Consider the following 17,183-nt stretch of genomic DNA (forward strand, 5'->3'; position numbering starts at 1 on the left):
TTCGCGTAATGACTTAGATTCTTTCATCTCTTTTGTTAACTCTTTTCACCCTGCCTTAGACTTTACGTGGGAGGTTAGTGAAACATCAGTCACTTTCCTTGACATCTTGCTTAGTGTTAATGACGACCGTCTTAGCACTAGTGTCCATTACAAACCTACTGACTCTCATTCTTATTTACTCTACTCGTCTTCTCATCCTAAGCACACTCTTAACGCTATTCCGTTCTCGCAATTTCTTCGTCTTCGTCGTTTGTGTAGTGATGATCTTGATTTTTCTGTTAAATGTTCTGAGATGCGTTCCTTCTTCCTTAAGCGTAATTATCCTGCTCATGTTATTGATCGCGCCATTCGTAAAGTTTCTACTATTGATCGTACCACCGCTCTCACTCCTCACACTCGTCCCTCTAATGACCGCATTCCTTTCACTCTTACGTATCATCCTATTAACATTTCCATTAAACCCATTGTTAACCGCAACTTTTCTCTGCTTGACTCTGATACTCGCACTTCTGCTATTTTCAACAACCGCCCTCTCTTTTCCTATAAACGTGATCGTAATCTCCGTTCTTTCTTGGTCAAGGGAGTTCTTCCCTCTAACAAAGAACCTGGTACTTTTCGCTGTTCTCGTAAACGTTGTTATACTTGTCCTCACATAGTCTCTCACACTTCTGTTGTCGGTCCTAAATCAACTGTTAAAATCACTGACCATTTTGTTTGTACCACTTCTAATGTTGTATATTGTATTAAATGTACCCGCTGTAATCTTTTGTATGTGGGCGAGACTGGCCGCCGTCTTGGTGATCGCATTTGCAATCATCTTTATGATATTCGCAATAACGATCCCACCAAACCAGTTTCCCGCCATTTTAATCTAGCTAACCATTCTCTTTCTGACTTCATTGTTTTCGGTCTTTCTTTGCTTAACGGCAACAATGATTGTCGCAAGACCAAAGAAATGCGGCTTATTCACCTATTGGGCACTCTTAGTCCCAACGGGATTAATGAACGCTTTATTTTCAACTAACCTTTTCTTTTGTCTTTTGATTGTTTGTTTTTGTTTCCTTGCCTACCTTGCTCTCATTGGTTTCTTTTGTCTTATTCTATCATATATACACTCCTTTCTACCACTTCTTTCTCTTTTACTCCGACGAAGGACTAGCGTCCGAAACGTCAGTAAGTTTTTTCATCTTTTCACGGTGTATAATTTACCTTTTCATCATTAATGTCCTGTTCGTACTAAGGTAGATGAATTGGATTCTATTAATAGACCTCTTGTGTCACTTCCCCAACGACTACAATCAATTTATTAACTTGTTGTTTCTTTTTTGTGGGTTGATTTCTAAGAGGTTTATTTGTGTTTATCCTTTTGGGTTAAGCGTCTATTCACAGCTATCCGGGATCATGTCCGCATGAAGGTGGGATTGCACAGAGATCGATCGACAGGGCGCTGATCCAATTAGGAACAGATTACATTCCAATTAACGTATTATTTACAAATATTTACAGAGCTTTTGTTCCGTCAAGTAGCCATATGAGGCATATTAGTTCTACTTTAATTGTATGTCAAACAGTTTAATCTGGTTGGTATGCTATGGCAGCTATTTAGACATCTCATCTTGTCCAATATACTCATCAGCCATCTAACCCATTCACACCAGACCCTCTAGCCTTGCCGCTCAAACATGGCGACAAATTTTAGCATTAGTTCTTTACTAGGAGAACCTCAGAACAAAAATCTTGATATTACCGTGAGAAATTTTCAAGGTTTAGGAAAAAATCAATCGAAAAATGGTGTAGGTGTTGGCGACCAAGGTCATGATGAAGGTAAGTATCTCAAACTCGTCGTGTTACAGACTCCGTGTCTTCTGCGTTACCAGATTAGTAAAAAACTCATTTTCCCTGGACTCGCCCCTTTAACAACTGGCGTCAGAATGGCTCGGAAAATATTGTCTAATATAACGTATTGTTTTGATTTAGTTGAAGAAGATAGCGGTACTGAGTCAGTAGCTGATGAAATTGAAAAAGCCTTCTTCGAGAATGGTGAGCAGACAGCATTTCTACACGAACAAAAGATTCACAACAACAAAGCAAGGCGAAGGCGAACAGCTTTTACCAGCAGTCAACTGAAATCATTAGAGGAGAAATTCCAGGAAAAGAAATATTTGACAATCAGCGAGAGAAACAACCTCGCTAAGAACATGCATTTGACTGATACACAAGTGAAAACTTGGTTCCAAAATAGAAGGACAAAATGGAAGAAACAAATGGCGCCTGATTATGAAGCAGCGCTACGAAGCGAAGGAATCAACGCATCAATGTATGGACAATATCCAATACCGCTAAGTTATTACAGCACGGATTATGCCATTCCTTTTATTCCTTCGTCTAGTCAGGGCTTTGGAGTTTTACCAAGCTTTAGATTCCCTCCTTCGAACTTACAAGTTTTGTACTCCAACATGACGTTATACCCGTATTGAATGCGTGTTCAATGGCCGCCACTTCTCCATCCTTACCGCTCCTTATCTCAGACTCTGTACAAATATACACTACTTCTACACGATAGCAGGATTTATCAAGACATTTTAAAACATTTTGACTCTAAGCAAAGGCGCCGATTATCACTCCTCAATAAGGTATATGTAATATATATTGGCTAGATCATTGTTTTTGTTAGTATTGCCACTTTCAATCCTTGATGACAATCAAAAGAACTCAGTTAATTTATTCCCCATTTCTGATCAGTGCGTGTTTTGTGTAAATAATGGTTGTATTATGTACATGTTTGACTAAAAGCGATATATTTGTACATTTGAACTATAACTGACTTCGAATGAATTTGATACGGTGTGATTTGGGTTTGCGTGTAAATAATCATGATTCATACAATATCAATAAATAATTATAACATGGAATGCTTTTCGATATCTTCATCAATATTTTTGGGAAGTATATTGATGGATTAGATAGGTAATAAGTCCATAGGATTCCACAAGATGAGAAGTGTTTTAGTGATGACGAAGCGGAATGTACGGAATAAAGTAGGGGATGTCACTTTGCGGCCAGTGTGGAAAAGCGTAAACCACCCACTTTTCCCTTTCTTTGGTTTCTTTGCTACCACTGGAGAGAAGTCCTTGTATCATGTGAAAATATATGAGCGGGAAAGCTAAGGATGTTCAAGTTGGATCGGTGACCAGCCCAATATCTAATATAATTACTATAATCTATGGAGTTGGTCTGAAGAGTTCATTTGTTGCTTTTCACGTCAGCTTAGATATATTTATCCCTTAGGATGTGATTTGTTAATCAATAGTTTTGGCGCAGCGAGTCGAGTCTTACGATTCTCTCCCACGAGGATAAAGTCGTAGCACATTTACATCCAAACGTTCTGTGGGTCAACAGATTTTACTTCATGGAGGGATTGAAACTTCGTCACGAAAAATCACATAAACAATCCTTGTATGTAGTGAACCGAGTCTCGTTGACATATGAATCATGTGCAATGGAAGGACTCAATTGAGAATCAGTTTTTTGTTTATCGTGAGAAAAAGGTTTAAAATTAGGCTCAGTTTAAAAGAAGAAATTGCAATGGAACTGATATTCTCGTCATTTATGAGGCTCTAAATCGCTTCACCTTTTGAAAATGGATTGCAGTATTGTCTTATTCGTTTTGTATTATTGATATAGTTTTGTGCAATTTTACGTACGAATTCCTCATTCTGTCCTATTCTTTTTGCCAAGTTTAATGTGTACCTTTAGTTAACAGTATAGTTTACAAGACTAGCTACAACCCCATTAATGTTGGTTAGGTGCGCGCGCATCGTGTCACTTAACGCATCCCCAGGGGAATATTACATAAGGTTGTTCCATACGCTATTAACGAGCACCTCTTACTCAAGAGGACCTACAAAATACTGTATTTCCTAAGCTGGTCTCCCACGAAGCAGCGCAGGCGATGGCTGGTCTATCATTTAGTTCTAGTATGTTAAATATTCGCTGGCGTCGGTTACACGCATGCACACGACGTTAAACCAAGTTTTTGGTTGTCGCACATCATCAGCCGCCAATACCCGACGTGAGCGCGCGGCTATTCTTGAAAAAAAAATTAAAGATTTTTAATGTTCAGTTGTTAGTGATACAAAGCCTCCTTCAAGATTTAGCCGTCATTATAGCCTATAGATCAGTAACCTAGATGAGGGTATCATACGATGTGTTTTTTATCCCTTAGTTGAGAAACTTTTGATAAATAAATCAGAGGGAGGGGTGTAGAGGGTCGAAAAGAATACTTAGTAGGGTAGGGTAGGGAAGGAAGTGTTCCCCTCCCATTTCTATTCTACCTGCCTTTTCACGCACAAATGCTGTCTCGGTCTAAACACGACAACAAAGCCAATGTACGCGTCAAGTCAAGATCATATTGGCAATTCTTACTCGAATATAGAGCTAAGTTCAAGTTCAAGGCCATGTACTGTCTGTCTCTGATGGATGGAACGGTTTCTTTATAGTTTCTGCTTTCTATGTGTCGCTGCTGTCGTTGCTTCGACTGGATTTAGTTGTCTATGTTCTTAGATTTATTAATTAATCAATTTAATTTTGCTCTATGTTTCATCGAAAGATCTCGTGGAGTATGCCGTATAATGAGTATGACGGCATGGTGCTTTTCGGTCAGATTGTTTCTCTTTCTAGCTTTTTCTCGACTGTTCGTTCGCTATCCGAGGGATCTCTTTTCTTTAATATTGCATGACTTGGCAAAAGATTTGTACATCCGTTCCCTAGATCACAGTCAATCCGTATAAATCATTTCCGATGGTCTATGACCTACCCGCACAGAACCAATGCATGTGAACTGATTCATTTAGCAATCAAATACTCACCGGTAATTGGTAATTAGCTACTATCCTTAAACTATGACTTCTCGCCGTATGCCAAGCGGTTGATATTTAATAGTTTGAGTCCCAGTGAGTCCCCAGTGGGCTAGTAAGCCAGAGGAATGTTAGCGCGCACATCATTAAACACCTAAAAAGCGAAAAGGAAAAAAAACGTGAGCAATTTTCTATTTATTTGATGACTCAGTAAAGTAGGAATTTCCCATTTGTCTCATCACCCAGACTGTATGTACAGTTCACGTGATCTTTCATCATCATGACGGAATGAAAAACGCAGTCAAAAATGACGCAAGAGGAAGATTGTATTGTCTTTTGGTAAAAAAATATGAATAAAGCTAAAGACGTTGACGAGAATCAGTCGTAGGGTCCCTTTGAATACCATTCAGAATGCTGAATGGGCCACCCTGTGTAAATAATGTATCTGATGTGCGCTTAGCAATTAACCCGATTGCGTAAAGGCTCAATCGAGGCTGCGATCAGAGTACTTGCCGAAGTATTCAATGAGCCAAGGGAAGGTAATGAGGAAAAAACACCTGCCCCAGGGCCGTACCTAGCATTAGTTAGAAACAATAGAATGTTAAATGGGTAAAGAAAGGTCGTTCATCCCTTAGGCATTCACGTTGAAAAGAAAACCAAATGCGTAAATCACCGAACAATGACCTATTGAGTAAAATGGGCCGGGAAAGCCTACCTGAATACTCAATCGAGTTTAAAAGGAAAAGGGTATTTATTTATAGAGGAAGAAATCTATTAGCGTTGAAGGATTAAGTAGAAAGTGGGAGGTGTGCTGTATTCATCGGAGATCACCGGATAACTAAATGCGGGAAACCTTGCGATACTTGAATAACCAAATCGCACCCATATCTTGCATGTATTACTCGGTGTTAATACCCATTAGATCATAGATTCTTCGGCTGCGCTTCTTGGTATCCTGGCGCGCGCATTACCCAACCGATAGAGAACCATTAAGATGCGTAAGCTATTGATAACCAATTATTGCTTGATTCATGTGTATTGGATTCAAAGAATGAAGAGAGAGAGAGAGCGAGAGAGAGGTCTGGTTATTGTTATCATGATGATGTGAGAATGACACACGCACTGTTGAATAGCTTCAATCTTGGCGACTATTTCTGATAAGTCAATTAGTCTAACGATGAAAGCTTAAATGAAAGGATTAAACAGATGTACTTTGATCAACGTACTCCAAGGCGCAAGGAATTCAGACCTAGTCTTTATCTGTTTATGTAAAAGTTATCCTCAAGAATGGCAGTCGATGTGACGATTTCGAGGAAATATTTGTCAAAAAAATCTCCTCGTTGCGCGTATTACTGTTTTGCGCTAAATGAGCCAATAAACGAAGTTATCCACTCAAGTATCTTTACCCCACGCTGTGCGAACGGAAAGCCATTTCAATTGACCGCGGCCGGTGTCTTGTCTCTCTCCCCTATTGCACGGTTGGCGGCAACTAGACAACTATTAGGTTCATATAACACACTAAACAGTTGTCTTAAACGATTACAACGATTTCGAAAACCAAGCAAAAAAACAAAAAACAAAAAAACAAAACAAGAATAGAGTGATATTTTCCTGTATTCTGAGAGGCTTGTCACATCGGTCGTATAGCCGTATGTGTGTTTTACATTTAGTTAAGAGTTACGAATATGGTGGGTTTGATGAAGTTGGTGAATCAGCGCAAAGGGAACCGTAGGGAGTAAAGCCTTTTTGTTCTAATGGCATAATCATAAGCATTAATGTATTATTTACAAATATTTACCAACTCATTGTTCTCTTGAGTGTCGCACGTGAAACATATTAAGGTCCAACGTAATTGCCTGTCAAATACGTTAATTGAGATGCCCTGCTCAAAACACTACTAACCAGTACCCTCTATCGATCGACCTACTTACAATCCAGTCTGCCTGATCCTCTGTATTAAAGGGCGTCAGACATCCACTCTTTGTTTCACTCAATCTGCGCGTCTTCATCGACATGTCTTCGTCCTTTAGTATAAGTGCAATATTAGGCAACGATGGAACCAAAAGCAAAACACAAGTTGTTCGGGGAGAAGCGTACAAGCCAAGTTTCATAAGTAAAGGTGAGCTCTTGTATCAACAGGTTTTCGATTTGAAAATAAAATGTCAAACGACAAAAATAAAGCGCATACTTAGGAATGCAGAAATAACGCAATGTATTGATTGTGTTCTAGAAATCAACGTTCAACCGAAAGACGAATTGAACGTTGTTGAAGAAGAGAACCAGGCTGAAGATGATACAGAGTCTTTAACTCCAGAACAGGAAATGATGGATTCACAATACGAACAGAAATGTCTCGTCAACAAAGCAAGGCGAAGGCGAACAGCTTTTACCAGCAGTCAACTGAAATCATTAGAGGAGAAATTCCAGGAAAAGAAATATTTGACAATCAGCGAGAGAAACAACCTCGCTAAGAACATGCATTTGACTGATACACAAGTGAAAACTTGGTTCCAAAATAGAAGGACAAAATGGAAGAAACAAATGGCGCCTGATTATGAGGCAGCGCTACGAAGCGAAGAGATGAATCCATATTATGGCCATTGTTCTATTCCTTTACCGTGTTACGCTGAACATGGTTTGCCGTATTTACCAACTAGTCCAACTGGACCGCCAGGATATTTTGGAATGTACCCAAACTTCTATCCGACATCCAACCTACGAGTGGTATACTCAAACATGTCTCTCTATCCATACTGAATCTCGAGAGACGAGACGTTGTTGTCAACTAGTAGGGTAAATGCGTTGTACAGTTGTATAGTTTTGTTCCGAAAATGATTGATTCAAGAGAGTCAGTCCCAAGTTAAGACTTGTATCTCGCTTGATGTTGGTATACATAGTACTTTATAGTACTTTAGCCCTTCGTGCCTTAATACTTCAATGACATTGTCCTTCTATCTCGACCGCGCGTTTCAATTTGTTATCAAAGTATTAAGCATGTTTGAATGTTCTGCGGTGTTAAGGCAATCTTTTTAGACAATGTTTAAAAATACTTGATACACGTTTTACACTCGCAAGATATTTGTTTAACTACGCCTACCTTTACAAACAATCACCACATACGTTTGATCGTGAATTAAATCCTTAACTGAATCACAAGACTAGAGTGAGTTAATTCCTTAATACCTGGTTCCTATGCGTGGGAAAGGACACCGATACATACTCATCGGTATATACTAAGATATTTAAGAATACGTCGGGGGCGTTTATGCCTGACTTCGTTGTAGAAAGTCATTAGGCTTGATATTCACTTCAGTGAAGTGGTTAACTCGATCAGTGTTCGACAAAAGCTGGCTGTTCAGAAAGCACAACCTATTGATGAATCAAGGCGGTCCTTGTGAATATTTCAATGGGTCAATAGGAAGATAAAATTGTATAAAATTGTTAAAGATTTGTTATCAATAAACTACATTGAGAATGTTGAAATGTTTCTGTAGTAGATGGATTCGAGGTATGACGGATGCATGGGAACGAAAGCTATCACAAGTATTTTTGCATTGTTGTGATCTTTCTTACTCAACAATTCAGATTTTCACTGTTCTGCGCCGCTGCTATTCTTGTTACTAGATGAAAAAGTCATGTTTAATTTATTGCGCGTTAAAGCAACAAAAGCTTCAAGCACTTATAGCGACTACTATGCGTGTAGGTATGCCATCTCAACACAACATTTCTCAACATTTTTCAACAACTCCACAGAGCCTATGAGTAATAGTGTCCAAGATATTCTACAATTCCTAATCAGATGCCTTGCAAAAGATCATGATTACTTTATTATCATTGCTTCCTGTTCACTGTAAAACAGTTAGTGCTGAAGTACCGTGCTGGGATCCGGCAATCAGTTATAGTGCTGTTACTCCAGCAAGCGCATTTCTTGTTCTCCAAGAAAAATACGAGTCATACGATTCCAAGCACTTCAATGCGTATTTTATACTTGAATAGCTAAAAGGATGAAAAGACATAGCTGCGCATTGTCAAAAATCAGTCGGTAAAGTGTCTGGTGTATATGATTCGCAGCGAATTATTTATGCAAGCAGTTCCGGCCCGAATGAGATACCGCAATATAGACAATAATAATCAATACCATGAAGCGATCAATAGAATATGTGAAAATCTCTAATGTGGCCCTCTTTGATACTGCTAGCAGTATTGCTGATCGTACCATTTACTATATACGGGAGTACATCTAGACGATACGCGCGCGGTTAAACGGCTCGTTTACGTGTATAAACATGTTTGATAAGGAATTAAGGATCAAATTAAGACAACAGGATGATAGATTCAACACCTCATAAACAAGTCACTATAATAACGGCGTTTTTATGGTGTTAAATAAATTAAACTTATTTCTTATCTTATTGACGATAATATGAGCGTGGGAAAGTAGCTGGTAGCCGGCTTCAAGTGATATAAGAATAGTGAATAATATTGATTCAAGATGAAGCTAGTACAATCTGTGCTGCTATAATATACGACAATTGTATCCTCCATGAAGTAGGATGTTAGGGGAAGAGCTGCAGCGAGATTTACTAACTTGGTTTACTTCAACCATGAATTAAAGTGTTTTATATCAGTTGCGCATGGTAAAGGAATATATTGGCAAGCAATTATAAGCTAGAATTGTTCGCCTCAGTCTCTTTAAAACAAGATTTTGTTGGTACAAGTCACAGCTGATTTTGTTTAAAGCAATCAAGCCGGATAACCTTTAGTATCGATTAGTGTCACAGTCATTAAGATGTTAAACGTGCCAGCCAAACTGGCGCATGAATTTGTCATCATTTTGCGTGTAGCAGATCCTCGCCTCATCAGCACTCACTTCTTTTTATTGACGCTATCTTGCTTTTACTCCTCGTGGATCCCGTCACTCGGAGAAGACATTCTCCCTTGCCGCGGTTACATAATCTTTGGTTCACGCGCAAAACCACTGATTTACTTAGTCCGCAGCCTCTGAGCGAGTGCTTATTTGAACACCGAATCTAATCGCTTTTCTTACAAAAGGAAGTTGTTTTTGTCTCGGCTCCACGACAGTAAGGGAATTGCGCGGAGTCTTTCGCAATAAGTTAAAATAGCTTGCATCGAATGTGAATAAGATACGCGTAATGACAAACTGCTAGTGTTCCATGACTGGTCGATTAATCAGTCATTTAGGCCTGTACAATGTGACTGGCCGCTGGTTTATATAAATTCTTAGAAAACTCATTAATAATTCATGAAGAAAACACAATAGAAATCATGACCATGAAGGTGATTTTATATCTGATAAAGATTCGTCTTCATTTGCATAAACTTTAACTTGGATTTTCTCTATCAAACTTGGTTCATTTCGTAAAAAAATCGGTACACAATGAGAACAAACATCATAAGTTTTCTAAGCCGTTCAATAATCTCGCAGATCGTGGTTTATCGGGTCTAAAACCACTCGGCTGCGCCTCGTGTTTTATACCCGATAAAACACTCCTGCTCGTTTATTAAACATTACATAGTCCACCTTACACAAAACAACGCTGCGTAGTTGATTGGACTATTGTCATATGACTTTCATGTGTATAGAAGAAATGAGCTGATCCAATTGAAATGATTTAATAAAAGTATAAATATCAAGAGAAGCACTTGCGACAGAGACCTTGAACTTGCTACATCCGGACTAGAAAAATGGTTTGAAATTATCATTGAGATGAATTAATCCATGAATCCCAACGAGAAGATTTGTTCAACCTTCAGTTGAGTCACGTCGAACATCATCACCCTACAGCTCTAGCACATATATTTACCAAGACTCGGTCAACTGTTAACAGACTCATGACCTTGAATCATGCCTACAAAATCAAAGTATTCAAGGCAGCTAACATACTGTCATCGATATTGGGCCTACTCATTGACATATTTACTGCGCTAGCCTTGCTAAGGGCCTAAACGGTATCTTTAAGTATTGCCGGTTATTTAAACTGTTTGCGTCTGGACAGAGATTCTATCTGATGATGACCAAAGGTCATTATGAGCAACTGTGGGACTTTCGGAGTAAAACTGCCTAGAAATACACATATGCACCCTGATTAGAACGAGTCTAGTCAGGAGTTCTTTTGGGCAACTCTGTACGACAACTATAAAAACATTACTACTCTAAAAATCCCATTACTTGATTTCCTTTTCTATTTCACTATCAATCGACTCTAATCCACTCACATGCATTTAATGGAAACTTCCATTCCTTCAAGGGGTTCTAATGGGACAGAAGTGGGAATGGTAAAGCACCTGGTGAAATAAATATGAATCTAATGGGAGAAAGGGCGTTGGCTTCTAAACTTTAAATCTACTTCATTAAACACTTTATCCTTATTCCTATTATCTGGATATTTCTATTGTTTGCGCACACTTCTAAACACCCGTAGAAGTATAACGACGTTTCTTTTTTCCTTTTTATGTCAACTCTGACTCTAAGTCAGATGCTGATAGATAACACGGCCTTCAGATCACTGACTGCTTGAGCACCTAAAGTATCAATCCGTCCCTGTCCTGTTTATCTTCCCTGGATGATTTTATAATTAGATTCATCTAGATAAGATTGAGAACTTTACATCCAATTAGTGTCATTTAGCTCACGACGACTCGCAGCCTTCCTGATACTAATCGCATTGAGTGTTGAGCATTTTTTGTTATTATTATATGAAGTCAATCGAAACTGACGGAAATAACAACAATTCTGATGTAGAATGGTCAAGTAAAACGTGTTGATCAGTGTTCTATTCAAGTTACTAAATATTATCGACTCAAAGAAAATAATAAAATAATGTTGAAGTTGTTAATGATGATTATGATCAAGACATGTAGTACTAGCATTTTACAAACTGCTCGATTTGATCATCAGCACCAAGTACCTCCTGATTATCATTTGTTTTTGAAAGCGTTTTTTTAGGGTTAGGTTAAGTATAACTGTTAATTGTGGTTCGCGAACATTATTTCGAAGTCTATCAAGTTGAAATTCCCACACTAACAGATCTGCGGTCCAAATAGTCCGCATGTTTGGGATTCAAGTGATTAACCTCAGCTCAACCACAGGTCAAGTTCATTATCAATAGATTACTTCAATAAATCGGGATTCCATTGAGGGTTCTACTCACTGAGACCAACGCACCGGGTCAAGATCGTGTGTCGAAAACACTCCAAGTTTTTAACACTCGTTAATATCAACGTTAAGGTAGATTATTGTTCGGGGTCCCTGTGGAAAACTCATGGCCTTTGTACTGCGGTTACTATTAAAACTGTGACCCTGTATGAAGAATATTAAAGTAGCAGATTACAGTGAGCTGCCGTTAAGAAGGATTGACTACCACTACAAACACAGAGATAAGTGCACACTGATTTCTATATTGTATCTGTTTTGTATTGAGCCACTCGGATTGACCCGAGATGCTTTTGCGGTCAGAGTTTTGGGGTGTGCGGGTTTCGTACCCCTTAATGAGCCAATACTTCTTTCTGACCGCTTCAGATTGTAGCGAAATAAATATCATTAATATTTATAATAGATATTAATAATCCTTACATCGTGTTTGGTCTCTGGTTGTTTGACATCTCGCACATGATCCTCAGTGTAGTACATCAGTTCTACAGCTTTGCCTTTCATTTCTAGTCCCTCGTTCTCCAATCCAGATACAATCACTTGTAGGAATGCTTCAGACTCTTCTTTTAAGACGAATACCTTGTCTAGTAGCTTCGCCATCTGTTCCATCGATAGAAAACATGGAGTGAACAAACAAGTGTTTACAAACTAATCACTCAGCCATGCCAGATGAAAAAGGCTGAAATAAACAGTTCCAAACTGAATAACTTACTATCCTCGACTAAAGACCGAGAATTGATGATTTGGAACAAGATTTACTTCAAGAAATACCTGTTTAGGTTGAACAACGGAAATATTCAGCGTCATTTGAGTAAGTAAATCTGCTTTCACTGTAATCAAACTAATTGTGCTCTGTTTGCTAGTGATTCATCGATATCTTGAGATTTCTTTGTTGCAGTATTGAGTCGTCACAACAGCCGGTTACTACAACCTTGTCAGCCTGTAGCCAATTTGATTCACTGAATTGAACTCAATCCTTAGAAGAACAGTCCAAGTTCAACGTCCCTCTCAGCAACTAAAACTATTATTGCTGATTATTGCGCAAAAGCGTAAAAATGATTTTGACTTGCACGTTGGTATTCACACGAAACAAAGTAATATTTGAGCCTGTTTTAATATTCATGATTTATATTGTACTTTTAAAAAACAAGCGCGCGGTGCAAAGCCGATCTGTTACCACTCACCCGGATTATGCGTTCACTTTTGTTGTAGTTTAGTTTTCTAATTTTTCTACAAGTTTATAAAGTTAGTTTTTTAATGATCCATTAGATCATTTTTCTTACACGCTTATGGTGCGTTCAATATATTCTTTTGACGTGATTTCCTGGGGGAGAGGTGGGAATGGAGTTGTAATAGTTACACTCTTGTAGCAGTTTTTCTGCTTGAAATTAGAGGGGGGGACATCCAGACCTTAACAGACCTTATGCTTTACATACACTGTCAGTTTTGTATGATAGGCCGTAATCAATCTCAGGAGAAAGTGGATGTTCTATTTGAGTGGACTATCAGTCTCGATTCGATCTTCACATTCACCCCTATTCTACTTTCCAAGTGAACATTTTCCTTCATGGCCGAAAGGAAAAACACAGTTTTGGCTGGAAAAAGTAGCAGCTGGAAGGGGCAGTCACGTGACAGATTGATATTTATAGTCGAAGAGTGTACCGACATGTTAAACGCCACGTCAAAGCACGTGTTTGTGAGTTCAAAGCCAAAGCTTTGTGGATCACTAGAAGTTGACTGGGTTTTAAAGTGCTGTCTGATAAAGAAGAAAACACACTTGTCAATCCTTTTAACTATCGGTTTTTGTCCTAGGAATGGTGTATCCTGATGTAGAGTGAGTCGAGGGTAGACTTTACTTGGTTTCTTGTTTTGTGAACAGATGCACAGTTTTAATGGAACTCTCTGATCTGCGCACGCAGCATATTTCCCGTATGTTGTCATACGATCAAAGTTAATCAGTTTCATTTCCAATGACCGTTGCCTTAGTAACCCGTATGATTCAACTTCGACATGAAAAACGTCTTCATTTTGGTCCACTACATCACCAGCTGGGATGAATATATCCATGGATGTTATCAATGAGTTCCGTGCCGTGTCCTGTCGCTCCCTCACGTTACCATAACGAGTTGGAATAAGTCGAACACAACGGCGTTCATTCTCTTCGTGATCTGTTCTTTTCTCTTCTATCTTATTATTGAGCTGTCCTATTGCGAACTCTACAAATGCTATTCTCAAAGAATTATTAAAAGCAGGCGTACTCCACCCTTTACACACACACAGGTTAGGCAAGCGAAGTTCAATGTCCTGACAAGTGCGCTGTGCTGATATGGGGGTAAACAGACCAGTCGGAGTAACAGGTCCATGAAGAGGTTTAGTCAAAGCCATTATTGAATGATGCAAGTCTATGATGTTGACCAATCGATGCTGGTTGATTCGAAGAGCATCCAGAGCCTCGTCACCCAAACGTTGAGCTACTTTATTTGGGACGATGAGAAAAAGATGAGGATGAAACATTTCAAATCGCCCCTCTAAGGTTGAAGTATAGCTAGTGTAAGTATTGCCGTGATCTGATAAGATTACCGTCAAAGTGTCTTCACTCATAGACAGTTGAGTGACAAATTGAACAAGAGCAGGGTCTAGTGACTGGATTCTACGTCCAATGTGGTCATGTCCTACACTTAGACTCATGTAAGACAGTAAAGGTAATGCAGTAAGGGTTGATGTGATGGCTTTTATGGTGTCCAATGTGTACTGCAGTAAATAGGAATGTTGAAAACGACCATTATAACAAATCTGGTCCCCTAGAGGTCCCATAAATGGGGAGTTCACTCCAAGAGAATCAAGAATTTCACAGCTTGAGTGAGTTAGTCCTGAAATGAAAAGGAACGAATACTATTTTATTATTTTATTCATTCACTTTGTTTCTTTGATGCAAAAACTCGTAAATGATTCCGTTATTTTGATGGACTTAGTGTAGCGACCATACATGTCAGTTGACCATTCGTGTCACGTGACCATACATGTCACGTGACCAAACATGTCATGTGCATGGACCTTCATACACAAAAAAAGTCTTCATTTGTATTTTGGTCAGATCTCGATAAAGTAAAAAAACAAATTATGTTAAAAACATTTAGTTTTTCTCCACTTTTCTTTATAACCAAAGCACATGTATAGTAAACAACTAATAACTATTAATAATATCTTACTAACCTATGTGATCAATGGAATGGTTTTTAATCTTTACTGTAAGTTCCCTCCATGTTCGCACACCTAAGTCAACCATAAGTCCCCAAAGCCCCTTCCAGCACAAATCTTCCTGCCACATTGTCTGATATCCTGCTCTAGAGAATTTTCTGAACATGTTCCCTGGATTAACAGGTCGTTGGTCACTGCGTTTCCTTGGGTCTGGTGGTAAAAGTTTACCGTTGAACAGCGCATGCGTGTTTTCAGCGGTATGTCCCTCAAGAGCTTGAAACAATTCAAAATCAAAGACCTTAGCAGGTGAATGCCTGGGATGAGGTTTCCACCATTTGAAGACTTGAATCGTCTTTGGTAGGGAGCGATAGAAGTGAGCCCGCGATACCGAGTCAAGGAGCAGAATGTTGAGGTTGATTTTGTTGGTGTCACGTGACTTGGAATGATTCCTTCGCACTGTTAATACAGGATCAAAGGGAACTAGTTGAGAGACTTTTCTCTTCATACCAATCAAAGTACATTGAAGAAATACAAAGAAAATGTTCTTTTGGATGTTCATCTTTATCACTTCCGGTAAATTCTCCTCGAGTTGTTCAACCGTTTGGAATTTTCTGTTGACTTTGATGAAGCCATCTTTTGGATGAGCACTCAAGACTAGTATAGTATCAGGGTGTTCATTACATACAGATCTATTACACTGGACACGAATGTCAAGGGATGTTGGGTCAATACTCACATTGCAGATTATTCTTTGCAAATCGTTTCTACACTTGGTAAGACTGGGATCTAATGAATAAAACTGTTTTACAATCTGACATGACTGAGAACTCGCTCGATGTGGTACGCATTTCCCATAACTCCAAGTTATATTTTCATCAAGTATATTCTGCGGACAGTTTGAAGTATTTGATCGTTTGGGGGGTACATTTATGAACATTTCATCTTGCGTCTTCTTCTGGGATCTTCCTACAGGGTTTTTTGCCTTGGATATTTTTGTAGCGGTTTTTACAGTGGAAACTTGATTTTCCTCGCTTGTTTCTTTTAGTGATTCTTCAGGAAACTTATAAGAATATGTCTCAGGTATTCTCATCTTTTTCGTTGTCCTAAAGGCATCGCTAACTGATGTAGTAGACAACGATGTCTGGGGCTCATGACTGACCATTCTGCTCGTAGATGGTTCACGATCCCTTACTGTAGTAACACTAGAGATCTGATAAATATTTGTACGACGAAGAGAATAGGCCGTACTTGGAATATTGGCCATGTATTTAGTTACCAAAGATTTGCTTTTCCTGGCTTTACTATCATCAGTATTGAGTTCTAATGTTTTAGTTCGTGTTTCTAATCCACGATCGCCATCATCTGTCACATCGTCCACAGTCTCGTAGGGTTGTGTTTCATCAGCTAAGTCGACTAAATTGTCTTTGTTTCCCACGGATTCTTTAAGCTGCAGCCAATGATGTTTATAGTCGTCTTCCTTATTCCACGGTAGTCCTCTTTGATAACCCCAAACAGACAAACCACTTACAAATAGAAATACTGAAACAATAAAGGCTCTATTACGTCTTGCTCGAAGGAAACTGCATCGTCTCCGAATAGAGAGACATAACCGCATTCTTGGTATCTTCTATCAGCGGTAGTCTGTCCTACTGCGCGGGGAAAAGACGCTACAATACTCCATGTAAGAAATATAAGTAGTACAACAAAAGAATACCAGAATGGCCTCGAGCATGTCTCGTAACGCAACATGTGAGGTAACGCTAACTTCGCTATTAAATACAAAGCATCTTTGATTTCGAGTGTCACTGGTAATGCAATGCAGAAGTATACAACGAGCTTATTGGTTCAGTAAACTGACGAAATGAAATATTGACTGAATTGTAAGCACTGAAAGTTTTGTTAGTACGAGTTTGATTTTATTGAAATTTTTGATGAATCCCCATACATTTCCTTATAAA

The 17,183-nt window shown here is 38.9% G+C and overlaps 3 protein-coding genes across 3 annotated transcripts; 2 read left to right on the forward strand and 1 right to left on the reverse strand.

The window, feature by feature from the left end:
• Positions 1-1,320: 1,320 nt before the first annotated feature.
• On the forward strand, positions 1,321-2,912 carry LOC116290195 (homeobox protein HMX1). Its single transcript, XM_031697199.2, has 2 exons — positions 1,321-1,824; positions 1,978-2,912. The coding sequence occupies exons 1-2, from the start codon at positions 1,683-1,685 to the stop codon at positions 2,475-2,477; spliced, it is 642 nt and encodes a 213-aa protein (XP_031553059.1). The 5' UTR covers positions 1,321-1,682; the 3' UTR covers positions 2,478-2,912.
• Positions 2,913-6,735: 3,823 nt separating this feature from the next.
• LOC116290197 (homeobox protein vex1) lies at positions 6,736-8,339 on the forward strand. Its single transcript, XM_031697200.2, has 2 exons — positions 6,736-6,975; positions 7,087-8,339. Exons 1-2 carry the CDS (start codon positions 6,870-6,872, stop codon positions 7,611-7,613), a joined length of 633 nt encoding a protein of 210 aa, XP_031553060.1. The 5' UTR covers positions 6,736-6,869; the 3' UTR covers positions 7,614-8,339.
• A 4,786-nt stretch (positions 8,340-13,125) lies between these two features.
• LOC116290198 (uncharacterized) lies at positions 13,126-16,979 on the reverse strand. Its single transcript, XM_031697201.2, has 2 exons — positions 15,241-16,979; positions 13,126-14,897 (listed from the first exon to the last, which is right to left on the reverse strand). Exons 1-2 carry the CDS (start codon positions 16,838-16,840, stop codon positions 13,498-13,500), a joined length of 3,000 nt encoding a protein of 999 aa, XP_031553061.2. The 5' UTR covers positions 16,841-16,979; the 3' UTR covers positions 13,126-13,497.
• Positions 16,980-17,183: the final 204 nt, after the last annotated feature.

The sequence above is a fragment of the Actinia tenebrosa genome, unplaced genomic scaffold (assembly GCF_029948245.1).
Source record: "Actinia tenebrosa isolate PJP-AT-01 unplaced genomic scaffold, QUT_ActTen_1.0 PGA_scaffold9__36_contigs__length_13948895, whole genome shotgun sequence".
Lineage (NCBI taxonomy): Eukaryota > Metazoa > Cnidaria > Anthozoa > Actiniaria > Actiniidae > Actinia > Actinia tenebrosa.

Coding starts and splice junctions, on each gene's coding strand:
- LOC116290195 (XM_031697199.2), top strand. CDS start 1,683: ATGGCGACAAATTTTAGCATTAGTTCTTTACTAGGAGAACCTCAGAAC. Junction 1,825..1,977: donor CGACCAAGGTCATGATGAAG/GTAAGTATCTCA, acceptor GTTTTGATTTAG/TTGAAGAAGATAGCGGTACT.
- LOC116290197 (XM_031697200.2), top strand. CDS start 6,870: ATGTCTTCGTCCTTTAGTATAAGTGCAATATTAGGCAACGATGGAACC. Junction 6,976..7,086: donor GCCAAGTTTCATAAGTAAAG/GTGAGCTCTTGT, acceptor ATTGTGTTCTAG/AAATCAACGTTCAACCGAAA.
- LOC116290198 (XM_031697201.2), bottom strand. CDS start 16,840: ATGCGGTTATGTCTCTCTATTCGGAGACGATGCAGTTTCCTTCGAGCA. Junction 14,898..15,240: donor CCATTCCATTGATCACATAG/GTTAGTAAGATA, acceptor TTTTCATTTCAG/GACTAACTCACTCAAGCTGT.